Raw genomic sequence first — 21931 nt, 5'->3', positions numbered from 1 at the left:
CTTATTCAAAGCCTGAATAATAGAGGCTGTAGGCTATTTTTTAGTCTAAATTATAGATTGATTGATAGTCTACTGTTTGACATGTGATAAACTGCCATAAACACAAACGGCAAAGAACCCTAAAGAGGCAATTGCGGAACATACGGAAAGCACTGTAATAATATAAGTTATTCTTAATTATTTGTAGCCTAGGCTATATTTCGTACGCCTAATGGCAAAAGGCCTATGCTCTCGCCACACACTCTTGCACATGTTGCCCACAAACTTAGGTGGAAGATGGACAAAGTGAGAGACGACGAGAGAGCAGATGAGGGACGAGGGAAAGGGAGAAAATTGAGTGGGACATGTTAAACATTTCGAGCTTGTTGTCTTTTCCAGGCGAGCTGCCAAACCCCCCTTATTCCCTTACAAAATCATTTGCATGCCCGGTTTAGTAGGCTAAAGTTACAATACGATCGATGAAAGCTGATTGTGCAATTAAAAAGGTTTTCTACTGAGTAAATGAGCAGGGTGTGTTTAATGATAGTTCACATTGTTAAAGTTCTCACGGATTAAAGACAACGTGTTGCCTTTATAATTTTAGCAAAGCCAACTTGGTCTGCATTGAAACACACATTTCTGTAACCCACTTTGAATAGAAGGCGCAAGACATGGTTGATGATGGCTACATTGTGGTCCACTAATTGGCTAAATCAGTGAGGTTCAACCGTCGATGACTCTGTTCCCACTGACCTCTGAAAAGGGCTCGCGAGTCCGCGAGGCGACAGCAGGTTACGGAGGGCAAATAATTATTTTTCAGTTGCGGCAAAATTCATCTCTCTAAAGACTGAGAAGGTAGGACTATGGTACACTGCTTAAATCGTTTTACGCCAGCAGTTGCCTAAAAAGACACAGGTTGTGTTCAAGATATTAACTGACTGTAGCGACCCAAGGCCTCTATGGCTCTTTCAAACAGAAACAACTTGCCGAAGTTAGCGTGAAAGGATGTTTTCTATGCTATTTAATGATGAAATGTGTATACTACAAAGGAGATACACTTTCCACGAATAAAAGAGTGACTCAGAACAAATGTCTGTCTTTTGCCTCCGTGGGTTTACTCTCAGGAGCACGCAGGGCAATTTACCGTGCTAAATAGGATATTAGCAGTTTTCTCAGATAAAAAAAAGAAACAAAATGGAGGGTATATATTTAAGCAATGCATTGGCATAGGTGTGACTGTACAGACACCGATAACATGCATTTCAGTGCAAGCTATGCGCTCCAAGCCCCCGTGATATTTTGTAAATCTTTGTTTTAAAGCGGTCGTTACAATTCAGAAGACTTGTACCTAAAACAACTTTAATCGACGCAAACCCCAGACCATATCTATTTTATGTTACAGTTTATGTTGCGGCCCACATAGTGATCTCTCATGGTCACTGCTTGTATTCTGAACTAATCTCTGATCCTCTGGAACACTTGCTCTTATATATGCCTAGTGATTTGTGGAACTGTGACCGCTATCCTCTTTGAGATGGTCACGGTTAGATTAACAAATTAACGCTATTCCATTTGTGCAATAGTTCAATAGACCTAGTCTGTGTACAGTGTTGATCCATCTGTCTCCCATCGCTAATCCGCTGTTGTTTTTATACAAGAATGTGCTGCTCAGTTGACTGCGAAGCGTTGTAAGTAGGTAAGCTACAACCGTGCAAAACAATCTCGCTCCGATGGGAGCAACAGTGTGCCGTCTGTAGGTTGTTCATTTTGCCATTATTTTAGATGACAGTCAAATTATGGAAGCCATCATTCCATCGTGCGAGTCCATGAAGCTTGTAAGCCACGCAGGCATTTAGGCAGCATTCATTTAGAGCCATGTTAAAAAATGAGGGAGATTGTTTGTCAAGAATGTTTTTTGTTTTGTTTTAGTCAAATGATCTGATATCGCATCTTGTTATCATCGAGTACTGTATGTATTGAGTGCGCTCTGTTGATTATACATTTCTTTGATTGATATGATTTTATCCTTGTTTATTTTGAGTTAAAGAATAAACTGAGACGCAGATCTGTCTTAATGGATATGATCATTGATAATGACTTGATTTGGTTGTGGATATTAGTAGCCTCAAGAAGAAGTCAGATAGTTGCATAATTCAAAGATATACCAAGACTTTAACATTTGTGACTTAACTCAGTTTGCCAACTGACTGTATTTCCACTGACTGTTTTTCCATTACACGTTCTGTGTACAACCTCAAAATGGTGGCATTATCTCCAAATGGTTCATTATCTCCCTATGATGCTGTTTATTGAACAGTCAAGTGTGGCACATGCGTTTACCAATATAGTGGTAACTGATCCAACACTATACAAGCAGGGCAAGACAAGGCCTCTGAGATCAGCTTGGGCTGTGATGTTAGTTAACGCATCATCAAGGTATTTCCGGTGTGAGTACACTGAATGTGTGTCGTAGGGAGAGGGGAGACCGCCTGGGCCGCAGTGGCACATGCCTTCAGACCGTGGCGGCCCCACAACAGTTCACTCTCTCTGAATGAGAAGGCAGACTAATCTCACCCAACACCGGCTGAATGAAATCATTAAAGTAATCCCCTGTGTTTGACGGGGGTGGGGGGTTGTGGAGAGGTGTGTGTTTAGGGGACACCAAGGGGTGTGGGTGTGTGTGTGTTTGGGAGGAGGGGTGTAGACCATCCATCCGGGAAACGGTCTTTTGAATGTGACTGCTGAGACGGTCTAGTCAGGAAGAGCCAGGGTCAGGGTGAAGGCAAGAATGGGGCGATTGTGGAGGATGGTGGTGCCGGTTAAGGCTTTAGGCGTGTGGCAGCGGCCCACTGTTGGGTGTGTGAGACCTGGGAAGAGCACCCAGCCCTGACCCCTGGTCCATCAAGCTTTTACTGGTGTGCCACTCAACTTACACCTTGTGTACGACTCACACTCATATGGATAGAGAGATAGATGGATAGATAGATAGATAGATAGGTAGATAGATATAGCTACAGATATACAGATAGATTTATTCAGGAATGGTTGGATAGACAGAGTCTGTCTTGTGTTTGGCACCACATATTGTGTCTTTAGGGCGTATCTCTGGCGCAGTGAGAATTGAAACATGTCAGTATTTTGAAACACGGTCGTGCACTTAGGCTGGTGTGGTTCATGGGCAGCCCTTCTCATTATTGACACACACTCCCAGGGGAGCCTCTGCTAATGCCTCGGGTGTGTCACAGACCCCGTTTAGTAGCCTTCCAGACTGGGTGCATAATAAGTGATGATTGTGCGCTGCTATCTCTGTTCTTCATTTGACTAATCTCTCTGTCCTGCTCTCTTTCGCTCTCTGTTCCTCAATAACAGGTTATAGTAGCATGAGATCATATGCTGTCTGATAAGTGTCATAAATGCAGCGCGGTCTGCAGGAAATTGCAGCAATAGCCCACATTGTCATATTTGAATAGGAGAGGTGTTTATCCCGAGGCTTTGAGCTGGAGCCTGTGGATCAGACCTTACTCACAGCACTAAAATGTTCGCTGACACACTTTGGTCAGAGGAGCGAGTTATACATTAACCCGGTGCAGATGCTATCGGCCCAGGCACTCAGAGCCAATCCTTCTCTTCGCTCACTCGCTCTCTCTCTCTCTGTTTTTCTTTCTCACTCTCTCACTCTTTCTCTTTCTTTCTCACTCACTCACTCTCTCTCTCTCTTTCTTTCTCACTCTTATTTTCCTCCCTCGATCTCTCACTCTTTATTCCTCTCTTGCTGCCTGAAATGTCACATGTTGATTTAATTCTTTAATTACAGCAAATCCATTTGCTCTGACCATGCTCCACCGCGCAATCACTGGCAAATGCATGAAGGGTGCGTTACTATGACGCACCGTCTCCATGGTGAATTTCTGCAGGTTGGTCAGCGACATTTCACTCCCAGTCGGTTGGTGACGCAACTGTGTGTTTTTTTTCAAACATTCCACTGTACTTTGCCCTTTGCAGTCAAATAGTTTTTTCTCTTTGAACTGCGATAGGAAGGGGGAAGGAACCAGACTTCTAGTTCCATACTTCTGCGGCCTCTTTTTCACCTTTCCTGCTAATTTAAGTCTAACCAGCTAACTTAAGTCTAGTCGTCTGACTTACAAAGGGTATTTTATTGGAGGAATTGGATATGTCCTTGTGAATAAGATGATTAGCCTGCCATAGGTTCCAGTCACAAATAAGAAAATTCATTCATACGCTGATTTAAGCCTGTTAAGACAGTTAACCTCCCCCAGAGCACAAAGGCCTCCTCATAGGCATACACACAGACAGACAGACAGACATCTCTCTCTCCCTCATTCACTCACTCACTCTCTCTCTCTCTATCCGTTTCTTTCTTCTGTTAGGCCTTAGTTAAATCTAGAGTTAGAATTGAATTTTATTTTAACTTTCCAACATCTTCTTTTACATGCAATCGGTGTTCAGACCTCTTTTCAGTCACTGATGACCGGTAACACCTTTCTGGTATTCTTGATCCACATGATGAATCCCTTTAGCCCTCAATAAGGGATTTTAAAAGTCAAAGTCTCTCTCTCTCTCTCTTTCTTATTTTCTATCACTTTGTCTGTCTTTCTTAAAAAACCCAAACTCACAACACAGCCCATAAACGGCCAGGGAAACCATAGCTTGAGTGGCGAGCAATCCTGGGGATTATGTCAGACTCTGCTTTCTCTGTCTCTCTTTCCGTCTCCCTCTCCTTCACCCATACCTGCTCTCAGACTCACAGTTCATCTGTCAGCTGTTTGAGGGAGGCGGGTCGCTGCTGTCGATTTCAAGTCAAACCCACCGGGCTATAAAACCAACCGCTCAGCCAATGGCTGTAGATCATCAAAGCTCTTGAAAAAGAAAAGAAAGTGACATCTGGGGGGAGAGAGAGAGAGAAAAAAATGAGAGAATTGTTATTGAAATATGCCCTACTCTGTGTTAAGCCTCCAGCGTCTTGTAAATGTTGGCGTTGTCAAAGATGTGCCACTCTGGAGCACTGGGATGTGTCATTTCCATCACAATGGGCCACAGTCCTGCCAAGGCTGCAATCTTGACCACCAGGATATCACACACTTAAAAAGACAGGGACACACACACACACACACACACACACACACACACACACACACACACACACACACACACACACACACACACACACACACACACACACACACACACACACACACACACACAGAAACGGTGGAATTGAATAAACACACATTTAAAGCTTTGTGTTTTGCTACACTCTTCCCAAACTGGCCCTTTGGTCTTGTCCTCTGATTGTATATTTGCACACACACACTCTCTCGCTCTCTCACACACACACAGACACTCAAACAGACATACACTGTTGTTTATACATTGTTCCTCTTATACTCACACACTTCCACACCAACAAATGTATTAGTTATTTAGGACCCACCCCCAAAGTTCTCATGCATTTGTAGTTTAGTGACACATGTTGCACACACACACACACACACACACACACACACACACACACACACACACACACACACACACACACACACACACACACACACACACACACTTTTACAGCTTGCTGAGAATGTTTCCTTGCTAGTAGAGTGTGGGAAAGGATGTGCTGAACACTGCAGCCTCCCTCTGGTCCGTCAGGGCTGTTTTTCCCAGCTCAGTGTGAGCCCTCCAAAGAGGGAGCAGGGACCCCAGGGACCTAAAGGTCACCAGTGGAGAGGTCTCTCCCATCCGTAGAATTCAGCACTGAAGTACAACAACTCAACCACACAGGCAAATCTCTTAACCCATTAGAACTCCCACTTGTCTTAGACTGTACTATTTGTCCAGCCCGAAGGCACTCCTCACCTTTCGTTCCCTTTTACTGAACTCTCTCCCTCTTTATCTTTCTCTAGCTATATATCTATACTTACAACTTAAAATTAAAAAAATGTTTTTTTACTTTTTTTGTACTTATTTCGGTGTCTGGCTTGCATTTTAAATATTCTCTCCGGTAGCTCAGTCCTGTTAAATGAAAATAAAGAGGTGCGTTGCCTTGCCAGGTCAGTCACTCCGACGTCTGGGGGTGACCTGATTTTTGCTCCGTCGGCCTCTCCCTGCCTCCCAGGCCTGTGTGAAATGCCAACGCCAGCGTCTGACCCCTGGAAGGCATGGAAACGGCGGCAGTTGAGTGTGGAGGCATTCACACATCTTCCTCAACCCCTGTGTTTTTCTTTCTTCGTTTAGTTTTTTTTTACCACGAAGCATTTAATTAGCCGTTTCTTGCAGAAGTGTGTCATTGGCGGCTGTCTCGACAGATCCCGAATTAGAGCGCAGGAGTAATGAGAAGTGAGAATTCTCATCTCTCACTCGCGCTCAGTCTCACACTTCTCTCTCTCTCTCTCTCTCTCTCTCTCTCTCTCTCTGTTTCTTCCGTCGTCAGGCTGGCGTTGGGAGATCACATCTCCACCTCCATCTATCTTTCTCTCATTAGCACTCTGCGCTCGCTGCTCTACACACTCCTCCATGTGGGCGTTCCATTGTGTGCAGTGTTTACTCATATGTCTATGAGTGAGCGAGTGTGTTTGTGTGTGTGTGTGCCTGAACAAACAGTAGTGTGTACCTAATGCTGTATATTTTGTCTTCAATTTATGAACACCTATGTCTCTCAGGGTGTCTTCATGTGAGTTTTAAGCAGTATGGGTTTTTATTTGTGTTCAGTGCCGCTTTCATTGCATGTGTGGTCTCTATGTGTGAGATTACATTTTTATGTGGCGTAGTTTTTAGTTTGCTTGTATCTGTTGTCATATTCTGTATACGGCATGCGGACGACACTCTAATTGAAGGCCATTCCTCCCCTTGCCAGGCCTGTCCAGACGAGCCACTGCTCTGGGTGTATTTATTTCCTCTTCTTGTTTGTTTGTTTGGTTGGTTCTGGGTCTGTTGCTCCCTTAGCTGCAGTGTGAGGCTCGGGTCATGTAAGGGGTGAGGATCTGGATCTTTCTGGCACTGGGCGTGTGAGCTGACAAAAGTCTCAGGCAAGAGTAGAATCCGCAGAATTAGAGCTGTGGACGGCTGTGGTTCTGCACTTCTGGTTAGATGCTAACTGTAGTTCATTGGCTTTGTAACTATACTCTGCACAATGCTAATAAAGTTTAATCTAATCTAACCTAATCAAAGAACGGACGTCACACTCTCGCTGCACTTGCTGAGATGGGAAATGTAGCAGTTTGGTCTGTGCAATGGCTTTAAAGATAACACCTCCCCAAAACCACACACCATCCCACCCTGTGTATCAGTGGTGGTGATGTTGCAGTGAATAAGGGCCTCTGTGAATAGTGATGAGCTTAAGCAGCCTATGGCAGAATAAGAATAGCAGCGATATTTCATAGCCTTCCATTTTAGGGAGGAAATGTGTCATTGTGCGTGTGTGTGTGTGTGAGAGAGAGAGAGAGAGAGAGAGAGGAAGCAGAAGCTTATCCAGTTCGTATTTCTCATCATTTTTTACCAGCTACCTCCACTCTTTCTGTTCCTCTCCCACTCACAACTCTCTCACCCTCACCTCCATCCTTCTCTCCTTCCCTCTCAATTTCTTTTTTTTTTAACCTAGTGATATGTGTTTATGTACTTGGTGCTCCTTACTAAACACACACACTCTCTCTCTCTTTCTATCTCTCCCTTTATCTGTCTTTCTCTGTTAACTTGGTGATATGTGTTTATGTACACGGGGCTCCTGTTCTATGATGTGACTGTAGTTGGGATACGGCTGCAAAGCAGCCCTTTTAGGAGTCCTTGATCCATGTTATGCTTCAATAAAGCAGTTTTACGCCAAACATTCAACGTCTAGATGTATAGAAGCCACATTATCCACATTATGATAAGATCTTAATTAACCTTAAAATGAACAAAACACACACTGTAGCTCAAAGCACCATGGACTCAGGACCAGGATGTTGAGTTTGGTATTGGTATTGTAACACAAATAAAGGCAGTTTGCCACAGATGCTATCAGAGCCAGTGAACTATTTGCTGTTTTCATGTCGTCTTGGCTCTGATGACGCCTTTAGATTGGTGTTGTATTGAGCGCTTATCATCCGAATGGTGCTTTTAGTCCTCCATTATGCTGCCTGGCAGTGTTACAAGTCAACAGCGGTTTTATAGACGGGGGCTAGCATGAACTCAGTGAAATGAAGGCCAAGCATCAGCAATTGTTTCTGACACATTTAGAGCCCCGCAAGAGGGGAGTTTACAATCAGAAAGAAAAGATCAGTCATAAATCCTGAAGTATCACCCGCTCTAAATACCACGTCAGCCTCCCGTTTAAAGGTTTCTCGGCACGGCCGGGGACTTTTGTGAGAAGTGTCTGCTGACAGGTGAACGCATCTCATCTTGTTTGTTCATTTGTTTTGTCTTGTGTGTTTCTTTCTCTTTCCCAGCAGCAGACCGATGATGTCTCAGCACAGCGTTGGCATGTCGCAGCGACGGGGCGCCACGTTGGCATGGCTGGTGCTGCTGCTGGTCTCGTTCTGCTCCAGTGTGGGAAGCATTAGGTACCAGTTGGTCGAGGAGAAACCACCCAACATGCTGATCGGCAGCTTGGCAGCAGACCAGGGGCTGCCTGATACGGGTCACCTCTACAAGCTGGAGGTGGGCAGTCCTTACCTGCGTGTGGACGGAAAGACCGGAGACATCTACACCACCGAGGTCCCCATCGACAGGGAGAGCCTGAAGGAGTGCCGTTATCTGTTTGAGGGTGACCCCTGTTACCTTGAATTCGAGGTGTCCATCACTGACCTCATCAAAGGCCAGGCGCCCCGTCTGATAGAGGGGCGCATCGAGATCATGGACCTGAATGACAACACGCCCCAGTTTTCCTCACCCATCCTGTCGCTGTCCATCCCAGAAAATACAAATGTGGGCACGCTCTTCCCCATCCCCATGGCGACCGACAAGGACTCGGGGACAAATGGCATCGCCGACTACTCGCTGACCGCGCCATCGGATGCTGACAGCCTCTTCAGCTTGCAGGTGGCGCAGGACACGGAGGAGAAGTTGCCACAGCTCATCGTGCTGGGCAACCTGGACCGCGAGGTGCGCGACTCCTACGACCTCAGCCTCAAGGTGGTGGACGGAGGCACGCCGCCCCGCTACAGCAGTGCCCTGCTGCGTGTCACTGTCACCGACGTCAACGACAACCCGCCCAGGTTTGAGAGGTCCCACTACGAGGCAGAGCTGCTGGAGAACAGTCCCACAGGTCACTCCGTGTTACAGGTAAGGTGAACCGATGGTCGGATGTAGGGGGGGGGGTGAGAAATTGGAAAAGTTTATATTCATTACGGTCCCTTTTGTAAATAAAAAATATGGAGATGGAGAACAAAAACACATCTCATGATGAAGTACTCATGATTATGTTTTACTCTGACACCTACTATCTTTTTGTTCAGCTCAGAACACATTATTTGCATTTTATTAACTCTTTACACATGTCCATATAGGAATGTTGGATTCCTGCCAACAGGATTCCAAGTTTAGCTTGTAGGTGATGCTGGTGAATTGTTCATGCAAATATCTATTCCAGTTAAACAAGATAACAATTTATGGTTCCAGCTGATGAGATGAGCATGTTTGAAGTATGAATAAGCTATGGTGGAAAAAAACAGGACAGACAGCCTCATGTTTGAGACCAGGAACAGTAGTCTGTCAAAATGTCTGCCATGTATCCAGTCTGTCATGAAAAGCCAATGAAGGCCTCAAGCCTGGCGTTCTGTATTATCACAATTTAGAATTGAACAAAGAATGCTCTGTGAAGAGCTGTGCATGCCCCTGAAACGGCATATTGTCCGAGCGGGCTCCCTGTTCAGGTATTCTCTGCACAATGAGAGGCTCTGGCAGACCGTCTGAGAAAAAGGGATTGTTAGAGGAACCGGGTGAGAGAGGGGCTGTCTCACTGCAGCTGCAGAGAAGCACTTGAAAGCACCCCCTCACTAACGCACAAGCACCCTCACAGAATGAGGACCCTGCTTTACTGCTATAACCCTGGATTGCATCGTTAATGACGGAGTAAAGGTTAACGAAACAAGCTCGCTAACCCTTATTTTCACAAGGCATTGATTCATTTTGTCTGTCAAATTCCAGATTGCTTTAAGCACAAGCTTTGTATGAGAGGATGTGTGAATGACATATTGAGTTGCCACACAAACACTGGCTTTGCTGTGCGGCTGGAAATTTGCCAAGAGCCAGCAGAGGCAATAGTCCAGGCATAAAATTGTTTTAAAGACTGTTAATCTCCTAGTCAACAATTAATCCATGCGCCCAAGTTGGCTTCTAAGAGTGTGTCAAGTGCGTTTCTATTTATTTATTTTCCCCTTTTTTCTCCCACTGCCTCCTCTTTCTAATAAGCCTTCACAGGGAGCAGATGCAAGCGAAAAGTGTTATGAAAATTGCCTCATTTTATGAGTTTAGAGGACTAGAAGTGGCAATCAAGTATTTTCTGGCCCCCGTACTGGAATGCTCTTCAAACGCACATTTAGTGAAATGAATTTACCAATTTGTGTGGCGCATGAAAGGGGAATGAGTCACATAGAAAAATAATAACATAATCCCCGTCTCATGATTGACTCAGATTAAAGCCGATCTCTGTAATACAGAGGGGGTTAGTTATTTCCCTTATGGTAGTTTGCGGAGAGTGAGGAGCAGGGAGCATAGCCAGAGGAAACACGACATGTCTAACGAGGAATGTCACTTGCAGCTGTCGGAGGCCAAGGGCGTTAGTAAAGATATGGAACAGTCTTGTAATCTTCTTTACCGACATTAAAGGTTACGGACATTGAAGGTTATTTAAAGGATTTAGTCTCCACAGGGGAAAATGTAACCAACGCCAATATTATCTCAGCTTTCCAACAATTTTTCATTTATGAATTAGTGTTTGATTCTTCTAGAAGTGTTGGGGGAAAAAAAGATATTCTCACAAGAAAGCGAGAGGGGATAGGCAGCCTTTTATTTCTCTCATTTATTAATTACCCCAATGCAATCCTGGGATGAGCTTCCTCACTATAGAAGTCTTATTTTTGGCAGGGATGCCTAAGTAGGGGTGTAAAGGTACACATATTTGTCCTAGACCATTCGGTATAGGATGTTCGGTTCGGTATGAGACTTTCTTAGCTCAGTAACTTCTTGAGTGTGTGTTTCAAGGTACATACCGAACCGTGAATTTTGTCTACTGTTACAGCCCTATTGTATTGTAAGTGTAGGCCAGTGCCATCCATTGCCTGCGCATCGCTGTCATTTCTTTCAATCCTCCTCTAATGGCCCCGTTTCAACAAATGTTTTATAATAATGTGAGGAACTGATTAACGTTCAGCCCCATTTCTCCCATGGCTGTTAATGGAGTGTGCGACAATCATTATCATTGTGTTTAAACTGCCCAAATCTTAGCAGTAACAGTGGTCCAGTAATAAAATGCAGTTTTTCTTGCATGTGATATACTGGGTCATGCTGGAAAGCAAAGGTTTAGGTTTAGTGCAGCTGGGTATGCCTGTGCTTGTCATGTATTAAGCTGTATTGTGTGTCTTTTAGGTAAAGGCCAATGACTCTGACATGGGTCCCAATGGAGAAGTGACCTACAGCCTGCACCAGGCCTCGGCTATCGTGCAGAGGCTTCTCAACATCGACAGGAACAGTGGCATCATTTACGTCAAGGGCCTCGTGGACAGAGAGGAGGTGGGTGTCCTGAAGTTCTACGTCTTGGCAAAGGACAATGGCCCTCCTGTCAAGAGTTCCAAGGTCCAGGTGACCATCACCGTGAAGGACCAGAACGACAACGCACCCACCATCACCATTCGCGGTATTGGCCTGGTGACCCATGAGGACGGCGTGGCCAACATTTCGGAGGACACACCCGTTGGCACCCCGGTGGCGCTGGTGGAGGTGTCGGACCACGACGAGGGGGAGAACGCCATCGTGACCTGCGTGGTGGCAGGGGATGTGCCTTTCCAGTTGACACGAGCCAGCGATTCGGCCAATGAGAAAAAGAGAAAGTACTTCCTTCAGACAACAACGCTGCTGGACTATGAGCGCATCAAGGACTACAGGATTGAGATTGTGGGTGTCGACTCAGGCAATCCTGCTCTGTCAAGCACAAACTCACTGAAAGTCCAAGTCACAGACATCAACGACAATGCCCCAATCTTCTCCCCTTCCCTGTATGAAGTCGATTTCGCAGAGGAGAACCAACCTGGTGATAGAGTTCTGGATGTTGCTGCAACTGATGCAGATAGTGGCACCAATGCCGAACTCACTTACAGCATAATCATGGAACAGTCCATCAAAGGGCTTTTTGAAATCAATGCCAACACTGGTGAGGTCCGTGTTCTGAACCAACTTGACCGCGAGCACCAAGAACAGTACCAATTCCACGTTGCTGCATCGGACAAAGGTGTCCCAAGCCAACGGGGTACAGCCACTGTTGTGGTCCGAGTACTGGACCGCAATGACAACGACCCCAAATTCATGCTGAGCGGATACAGCTTCTCTGTCCTCGAAAACATGCCCCCGCTCAGTCCGGTCGGCATGGTGACAGTCATCGACGCAGACAAGGGGGAAAATGCTCAAGTGAGTTTGTCGGTTGAGCCGGACAATGGGAAGTTTATCATCCAGAATGGAACTGGCACCATCTTGTCCAGCATCTCCTTTGACCGGGAGAAGGAGTGCACCTACACGTTCCGGCTGAAGGCGGTAGATGGTGGCGACCCGCCACGCTCCTCCTATGTGGGCGTCACCATTAACGTTCTGGACGAGAATGACAATGCCCCTTACGTCACCAAACCCTCTAACTCCTCGTACAAGTTTCTTCCTCCTCTCACAAGCCCTGAGACTCATGTGGAAAGGGTCGAGGCTGAGGACATCGACACAGGGCCTAATGCAGAGCTTCAGTACAACATCGTCGGTGGCAATCCTCACGGCCTCTTCCGTATCTCCCCCAACGATGGCGAGATCACGCTGACCAAAGAGTTCACGCGCAAACACAACGGCCTTCACCGTCTTGTAGTGCGTGTCAGTGACATGGGCAAGCCTTCGCGCCACACCACCGCCCTCGTTCACATCTTTGTGAATGAGACCATCGGGAACGTCACCTTAGTGGAGTCGCTTGTGGGCCACAGCCTGTACACCCCACTGGACACAGACATTGCCGGCGACCCCCATGAGTATCTGCGCATTCAGCAAAGCAACATTGTGTATGGCAGCCTGGCAGGCCTAGCCGGGGTCATCCTGGTCATCGTGGTGGTGGTGGTCATCAGGCATCGGCTCCAGAAGGAGGCCAAAAGCGGCTACCAGGCGGGGAAGAAGGAGAGCAAAGACCTCTACGCCCCCAAACAGGGCCCAAAGAGCGGTAAGAGTGGCAGAAAGGGGAAGAAGAACAGGGTCCCCAAGCCCGCCAAGCCCTTAGAGGAGGACGAGGAGGCCACCCTCCAGAAGGGTATGAAATTCAACCTCATGAATGAAACTGTCAATGAAAGCCCCAAGATCCACCTGCAGCTCAACTACCCCCCGGGCAGCCCAGACCTGGGCAGGCACTACCGCTCCAACTCCCCCCTGCCCTCCATCCAGCTTCAGCCACAGTCCCCTTCGGCCTCCAAGAAGCACCAGGCCGTGCAGGAACTCCCGGCCACCAACACCTTTGTGGGAACGGGAGACAACAGCTCGACAGGCTCGGACCAGTATTCGGATTACAGGATTACGGCCAACCCACCGAAATACAGCAACAAACAGGTAGGCGAATACTACATAAGTGCGCCACGGTACAACGGAAACATTATCTGGAGCGACCAGGTTTGGTAGAGAATCGGACTGAATGTATATGAAAAGAAAATTTATATATAAATCACAAGAAGCCAAAGTTGCACTGATTCCCAGCTGAATGAGCATGCCACTGTTTAGCACAGTAGGACAAATTTGCCATAGCGATATCTGGTTTGTGTTTTGTTGTTGTTTTTGTTATATTTTTTTTTACTGTTTATTTTCATAGTTTTGTGTTTCACCTTTTGATAAGGATACACTTTTAATTTATGTTGAAATAACTATCTGGGATTAAGTGAAGGATCTGACACAATATTTTGTTCCATTTGTTTTGTTATGCTTTGTGTTCTGAAAAGATCAGTCAAATTTGTAAATCAGCATATACAGTACCAACATGCTCAAAGGCCTACATTCATAGTCATCACGAAAGAATGTGTTGTTGGCAGGACATTTTTCAATTCATGTTTCTTCTTTCATGTCATTAATACATGCCTTACTCTGAAAAAAAAGTGTTCCCCTTCAGTAGAGCGTTTTGTAGGTATAAGGGTAATTTGGCAAAGGCCACTTTTCTTACCACTGGTTTGTCTTCTGTCGAGACTACGGAGTCATTTGCCACTATTGCTCCATGCTGGGTTTGGATTTGATCAGGGCAGCACTGTTAAACGTAAATGAGAAGAAAGAAAAAAACATTTGGGGTGTGAGGCTTCTAGGTTTTCTCCTATGTTCGGGCTGGACCACAGCGCGCACCCCATCAGGCCTTTGAAAAACGACTTTAATTACTCCGCTCCCGTCTTGGTGGAGCTTAAGTAAATTGTTTGCACAGATTAATGGCAGGTAATATGCCCTGCCGCTCCCCCTCCTCTGCTGCATAGACTGTGAGTGCCTTGCTTTTATTTAACGTGCATACGAGGGGTCGTTAAACGTATGCCCATAACGAGCTTTCCATGTCGGTGCGTTACGGGACAGTTATGAGTTATGGAGTCCAGCAAGGCGTGATTTACAGTTTGTCACATACCTCTGAAAGGAGAAGAAGTGAGAAGGGAGGAAACAAATAAGCATCCATGGCTTATGGTGCTTCGCTGCAGTAATGCTTATAGAAAGCCAAAAAGAAGTATCACTGTTGTTCTTAGTAATGTGAACTCATTTTGAGAGTTTAGATGACAATCGTGTTGAGAGGTGAATGGGTGATGTTCGAAATGTACATACTGTTTGTGAATATCATTTTATGTTTGTTGATGTTTGTTGTCATTGTAGTTGTTTTCTTGCCCCTCATCATTTTGTTGTTGTTGGCAGCACCTGTTGTTTTTTTTACACTGGTTACACAGAAGGTCGCACCAGTAGCTAATTATTTTACAATGAAGGATTACTATTACTCTCTGCTGTGGCATTTAATACTATACGATGTACATACACACACAGACATACAGAAACTATGATAATTGCGACCTAGCTGCTTAAAGATAACTGAACTACGTTTAAAGCTGCAGTTATATTCCCCCTAATTTTGGTTTCCACACGCGATGTGTATTTTTTGTTTTTCCTTTTTCTTTCTGTGGTATTGCTAATTTCAAATCTGTTGTATCATGACAATTTTTTTGTACAAAGTTTCTTTTTTTTCTAATACCGAAAGCAAATTTATTTCAATAAAAAACAATCTGAAAATACTGAAAAATCATCTTTGGTTGTTCCGCTCATGGCATCCGTATTGTCACAGTGGATTGAGTTGTGGGATTTAATCCACCACGGGGACATGAAATGTTAAGGTACAGTATTCCATTTCCATTCGCTCATCTGCTCTCTGTGTGAGGCATTGACTGCTTCACAAAACACAAAAAATTCAAGCATGAGTTTGGTTTTGGGGGGATTTACTAACATTCATGACACACCTATTCGCTGAGAAATCTCGCCAGCTTGCTCCTTACTTCACCCATGGAGATCACTCAGATAGGGGCAATGGCTTGGATAAGAGCTAGCATGGAGGCTACTCACAGGAGTCTCTAAGCACATCATTATGTAATGTTGGTCCTACAATGCTGGAGACATTTACACAGCTAACATTGAAGTCTACTTTTCATTAGTATCTGTCTGTTTGATTCCCTCCTCCTCCCAATAACAATAACGCTCTCTCAGAAACACAAAGCCTTAATCGGCCCCTCTCTCCCAACCCTGTTTGCTAAATTCTTTTGCTACATCTGTGGAATCTCGCACGGAAATAGAAAGAGGCCCTTGAAACAAAAGTCAACAAGACATTACGCCATTTCTTTGTGCACGGGGAGTGCATTAGCGTTCTGTGTGCTCATTCATGTCAAACGAGGCCCGAAATTACAGCCACATTCCAAAAGGAATTAACGGCGGTTCTTCCCCAGCAGGTCTTAGCATTTGGCCCCAACGAATAGGTTTGAAAGGGGGGAGGGGTGTGAGGGTGTTTAAGACATGAACAGCAAATCAAGCAGGTGCTGACACTTAAGGGCCAAGAACCGCCCCTTTAGTCTCTCAACATCCTATCCACCAGAGTTGAGGAGATGAGGGCTTTGGGGATGGATTCTAAAGGTGCTGTTCCGTTGGTATATGTCCCTTCCCCTCTCATTCCCCTGTCCGCCCGCCCGCTCATCCGTCTCACTATTGAAATTCCGCCGGCGTCTGCCGCGCCGCTCCAGAGGCGTCCATTCTGCCCTCAGCTTGTGCGGTTGTCATGGAAACGGAGTGACCGCTGCTGACTCATGGCCCGTGTAGGGGAGAAGTGTGTGTGTGTGTGGGTAAGGGGGTAGGGGTGGGGGTGTGGAAGGGAGGGACGAGGGTGTGTGTGTGGGGGTGGGGGAAGGGGTTGGGTGTTTCATAGGGGGGTACTAAAAAGGAGCTTCCAGGAAAAGTGCGAGGCAGAGAGACAGCCCAGACAGACGTAACATTTGGCCTGGCCGTGACATCCTTTCATGCCCCCATCTCCATCTCCATCCCTCCCGCCTTGCTCTATGCTAATGGCCGATCCTGCCGGTCTGTCTATTCATGTAGTCAAGAAGCAAGGCCTCGAACTCTTTTTTTTTCATCCCCCCCATCTCCTGCTTCACGGTAATGCCCGCCTAAGCTGGAGATGGATGCTTAGAAGCTGTGTTGTCTGGTAATGTCCACATCATCGCATCTCATGAAAATGGATTAGGGGGGTGGGTGGTGGGGGCTGGGGGGTAGTCATCCACTCACCTTTAAGATGAAAGGAGAGAATACTGTACCTTGAGTCCTTCATGTCCACCCCCTTACGTTCCTTACTGCTCTCCCACTAACAAACGGCGGGGAATTCTGCAGCTTTAAATCAACGGTTCTCTGATTGAGGTGTGCGTGTGTGAAAATGTGTGTGTGTCTGTGTGAAACAGAGTGTGTGTCTGTGTGTACGTGGTTGTCAACAGCAAAAAATATAAATAGAGAGAGCATGAAAGTGTGTGTGTGCATGCTTTTCTTGGCAATACCCCCCCCCCCCCCCTCCTTTCTCTCTGTGTGTCTAGCTTGCCTTAATGCCTTGCATGTGTAAGTGGTTCTCAGGCTTGCTGTGCCCATCCTGACCGAGCACGGCTAATATTTGCTTCTCCAAGGCTGGCGTGTCAGCAGGGATGTGCTGGTGTTGATATCCGCACAGATCTGTTCTGACAACTACTAGTTTTGCGCAGCGTTCTCTTTCTCTTCACCTATGCTTCTCTGATGCGGAGGGAACAGAGGAGATTGTTTCTGGAGGTGTAACAGCAGATTGGAGTAGAGCAACGAGAAGCAGTAAGAGTCTGACAGGAAGTGAGAGAGTGTGTGTGTTAGTGTGTGTGTGTGTGTGTGTGTGTGTGTGTGTATGTGTAAACTTGAACCTTGAAACGTATGTATGTGTGTGTGAATTTTTAAAATGTATAGAGTGAAGCGATAAAACAGTCAAGATGCATCTGCCACAGGTCTTTGTCAGTCAGTTTGTCTACACCTGTCTTTACATCCCTTATTTGGCTGTGCCTCCATGTCTTGAGATACGGAGGGACACACAGACACACAAACACACACACACACACACACACACACACACACACACACACACACACATTAACCTACCTCTGCCTTTCATGGCCCCTGCCTCGTTTTCTATTTTCTTTCTCTTTCTCTCAAAAATTACTCCAATTGTCTCTCTCTCTCTCTCTCTCTCTCTCTCTCTCTTTCTCCCTCTCTTGTCTTTTCCTCTTCTGCCTCCCTCTCTCTTTACCCCTCTCTCTCTATCTCTCAAAAAAGACTCCAATTCTCTCTTTCCTCCTCTCTCTTTTTTTCTCTCTCTTGTCTTTACCTCTCCTGCCTCCCTCTCTCTTAACCTCTCTTCCCTCTCTCTCTCTTTTTACTGATCTGTCCATTTTAAGTCTGCTCTCAGCTGTGTTTTGGCTTTAGTGAGGGCAGTCACAGGGAGACTGGAGGTGTCTTTCTCTCCAGGCCACGGGACAATTATGGAGATGGGCGTCCTGAACCGATTGGTTATGTGGCAGGAATCAGAAGGACTGTGGTCGTCCCTGGCACTAATATGCGCTCTTATCTCTGTGGTGTTCCCACCTTCTCCATCGGCTCTTATCTCTGTGGTGTTTCCACCTTCTCCATCCGCTCTTATCTCTGTGGTGTTCCAACCCTCTCCATCTCCCTTAAATAACTAAATGAGAACTTGTCTATGCTGAAAGCTTCATCAGCTGGAAGTGACCCATTGAGCAATTTGGCTTCTCTGACTCACCGGGTAAATTTGGCAGCGATTGGGGGGGGGCTCGGTTGTCAAAGCCAAAAGCACAACAACAAAATAAAAAAACAAATAATTAAATAAGAGTGTAAAAAGGCATCTGAGAGACAACACCTAGCCAAACATTTGCATTATTCATGTCGAGCCGTGAACAATGTTGAGCTAATTAAAATAAAAGGCAGCTAATTTTAAAAAGCACAGTCCTGATAATGGATTTTGTTTTTGCCTTCAGAGGTTATGTTTTCTCTAGACACAAACACACACACACACACAGTATCTTTCTGTTTTTTTACTTGGCGTGATGTGTGTGTGTTGAGATGAGAGTCATTAGCCTAGCTCTGATGCACACCTGTGCGAGGCCTGCCACTGATAGCATCTTTTTGTGTGCATTTCACGGGAGTAAATTACATCAATTTTGGCACCTCGTAGCCAAATTGCATCTGCTCTTGGTGCCTGGCACATTTTTTTGATGTGCAATCAGACCTCGCAGGGGAAATTTGGGGCCGACCATTTCCACTCTGCCAGCTTTCCAGTTCACAGGGCTTTATGCTTTTCTCTGAACATGGTGAAAGAGAAAAAAAGAAATGAAATAAGATAAATAAAAAAATCCATTCTGATGGAAGAAATGACTTTCCTCAATGCCATGTTCCCTGAGTGGAACCACCCCCCCCCCCCCCCCCCCCCACCCACCCGTCTTACTTCTTCTCCTTTAATGTCAACATCCCAGATAGTTTTATGGAAATTTACATCCTAAAGTATCCGTAATTCCCCACAGGTTTTTTCTTTCTTCTGTTTTTCACAATAACACTTACCCAAACAGTAGAGTAAACAACTCTGCACTGATGGAAAGTTGACGTTTTGATGCATCACACTGTAGGCAATTACCTGTCTTTACCCCCCCATGTTGTTTTTTCCTATCCTATATATATTCATCCTGTTTTTTCCTCTCCTATATATGTATCCGGTTTTTCCACACAACCCTTTCCATTCCTTCAGGTTGCATAACTCTGTTTTGAAGACATCATGGTTCATTATTTCATTTTTTTTCCATAAACCCCAGGTATAGGCCCCTGGTTGTGTTTGAGCGTGTGTGTGTGTGTGTGTGTGTGTGTGTGTGTGTGTGTGTGTGTGTGTGTGTGTGTGTGTGTGTGTGTGTGAGTGTGTGTGTGTGTGTGTGTGTGTGTGTGTGTGTGTGTGTGTGTGTGTGTGAGTGTGTGTGTGTGTGTGTGTGTGTGTGTGTCTGTGTGTGTGTGTTCGTGTGTGTGTGCGCGTCTGTGTGTGCGTCTGTGTGTGTGTTTTCAACGGCTACCTGTTGGGCTGGCTGAGACACGTCGGGAAGGGGGGTCAGAGGCAGGTTGACAGTGACGAGAGAGGGAGAGGAGTGGAGAGGGGCGCCTTGTCACACACAAAGGGTCCCTTCATCCCTGTTTTTTACCCTTTCACGCTTTTGTAATCCACAGATTCCTGGGAGTGCAAATCACTCAACGTCGAAAAATAAAGCATGTGTGTGTGTGTGTGAATACGTGTGTGTAAGTGAGAGACAGAGACAGAGAGAAAGAGAGAGAGAGCAAAAGAGTGAAAGAGGGATGGAAAGAGCAAGACGAGAGGGTCGAAAAAAGGAGCTAGACGACAGGTGAACACACTGACTCTCACACACACACACGCACGTGCACACACACTCACACACACACACACACACACACACACACACACACACACACACACACACACACACATACACTCACACACACACACACAAAGAGCCTTTGTGTTCATCTATCGCGGCCCCCTGTCACTCTTAAAAAGCCTCTCCCCTGTCATTACCGGGGCCTGCTGACCTCTCGGGCCCTGTGTTCCTGTCGGGACCTAGATCAGAAACATTAGCCCTTATTTAGCCTTATTAGGACAGCTGTTTGAACAGACTTAATGATCTGTATGAGACAGAGAGAGAGAGACAGAGAGAGACAGCGAGAGAGAGAGAGAGGGAGAGAGAGAGAGAGGGAGAGAGAGACTTGAAGGCCACGGTCGGCTGGAAATAATTTCCCAAGCCTTAATCGCCACTCTCTGGGCGCTGGTGTCACGTTCAAAGTGACTGGCTCACCTGTTTAAGAGGCTAGCAGTGGCCTTTGTGTGTCCTCAGCCAACAGGTATTTGCGGTTGGCTGTTAAGCGTTGTGGAATGTTGGTTTCTTCCCACCCAGAGTTCTGAAGTTGACAGGTGTGTTGTTGTTTGGAGTGACACTAATGTCTTCCTGGATGTTAGATGTCAAGCAGAAGCCACTCAGTCATAGTATGAGCCCTTCCAACCCTGGTCCAACAGATTCAAGATTTCATCTTCATAATCTTGTCTCTCTCTTTCCCTCCCCCTCTGTCTCTCTCTCTCTCTCTCTCTCTCTCTCTCTCTCTTTCTCTCTCTCTTTCTCCCACTATCATCTGCTGTGAGTGTGTGTGGTGTGGGCATGCTGGTTGTTAGGTGTTGACTGTAGTCTCCTTGCACTTCTGGGCAACTCCCTAATCTGACTGGCCATCGTCCTCCCCTGTTCCCTCGAGGCCACCAAACACAAGGGTGTCTTGATTGTCAGAGAACATCTGCTGGAATTACGCTTGGTATTCACTCACACACACACACACACACACACACACACACCGCGTGTCCTCTCCCTTCTAATTTCTACCGAAGCACTGTAGTGTAACTCTGTCCTCTTGATACTTTATGGGCCCTGACAGCAAACATATAAACAGCATGCACACACAAACACAAACACAAACACATGCAGACACACACACACACACACACACACACACACACACACACACACACACACACACACAGAGAGATATGTACGCATACAACCACATGCACACACATGCAACAAGTAGCTTCACGCCTGCAAATTAGTCTCCTCATCATTGTAAAAATTAACAAGGCTACCAATCAAAGCTGCATACAGAGCTGTCACCCCCCAACAACCCCCAGCAGCCCCCCCCACCCCGCGCCCTGCCTTTTCCAATCCCAGCTCAGCCCGTGGGCCCTGCCCTCCGATCAGCAGCTTGCAGGATGAAGCATCCAGTCCGGTCCAGTCCAGTCCAGTCCAGTCCGGTCCAGTCCAGTCCAGTCCAGTCCCGTCCAGTCCAGTCCAGTCCAGTCTAGTCCGGTCCAGTCCAGTCCAGTCCAGTCCAGTCCAGTCCAGTCCAGTCCAGTCCGGTCCAGTCCAGTCCGGTCCAGTCCAGTCCAGTCCAGTCCATCAGCTTAATAACATTTATGGAATTCTACACGGGCCTGTTTGTGGCCCTCCTCTCCGCTGTTTCACGCTCCACTGAGCCGGGGGAAAGGAATTCACTTCACTTCCTCTTGCTTTTGTTTTCCCCCTTGTCCTCTCTCTCTCTCCCTCCCTCTCTCTCTCTCTCTCTCTCTCTCTCT

At 46.3% G+C, this 21931-nt stretch overlaps 1 protein-coding gene across 1 annotated transcript in view; it reads left to right on the top strand.

The window, feature by feature from the left end:
• Positions 1-21931, top strand: part of LOC308369320 (protocadherin-1-like) — a gene marked incomplete at its 3' end in the record, with an annotated part of 197809 nt that overhangs the window by 1925 nt on the left and 173953 nt on the right. Inside the window, exons 2-3 of the mRNA XM_080843707.1 lie at positions 8424-9255; positions 11560-13752. Of these exons, the coding sequence (XP_080699833.1) occupies positions 8431-9255; positions 11560-13752 (3018 nt within the window). The 5' untranslated portion in view covers positions 8424-8430. The remainder of the gene's footprint in view (positions 1-8423; positions 9256-11559; positions 13753-21931) is intronic.

This window comes from Sprattus sprattus, assembly GCF_963457725.1.
Source record: "Sprattus sprattus genome assembly, chromosome: 8".
NCBI classification, from domain to species: Eukaryota; Metazoa; Chordata; class Actinopteri; order Clupeiformes; family Clupeidae; genus Sprattus; species Sprattus sprattus.
The sequence above is the reverse complement of the archived record's forward strand: the minus strand, read 5'-3'. Positions and strand labels throughout refer to the sequence as shown.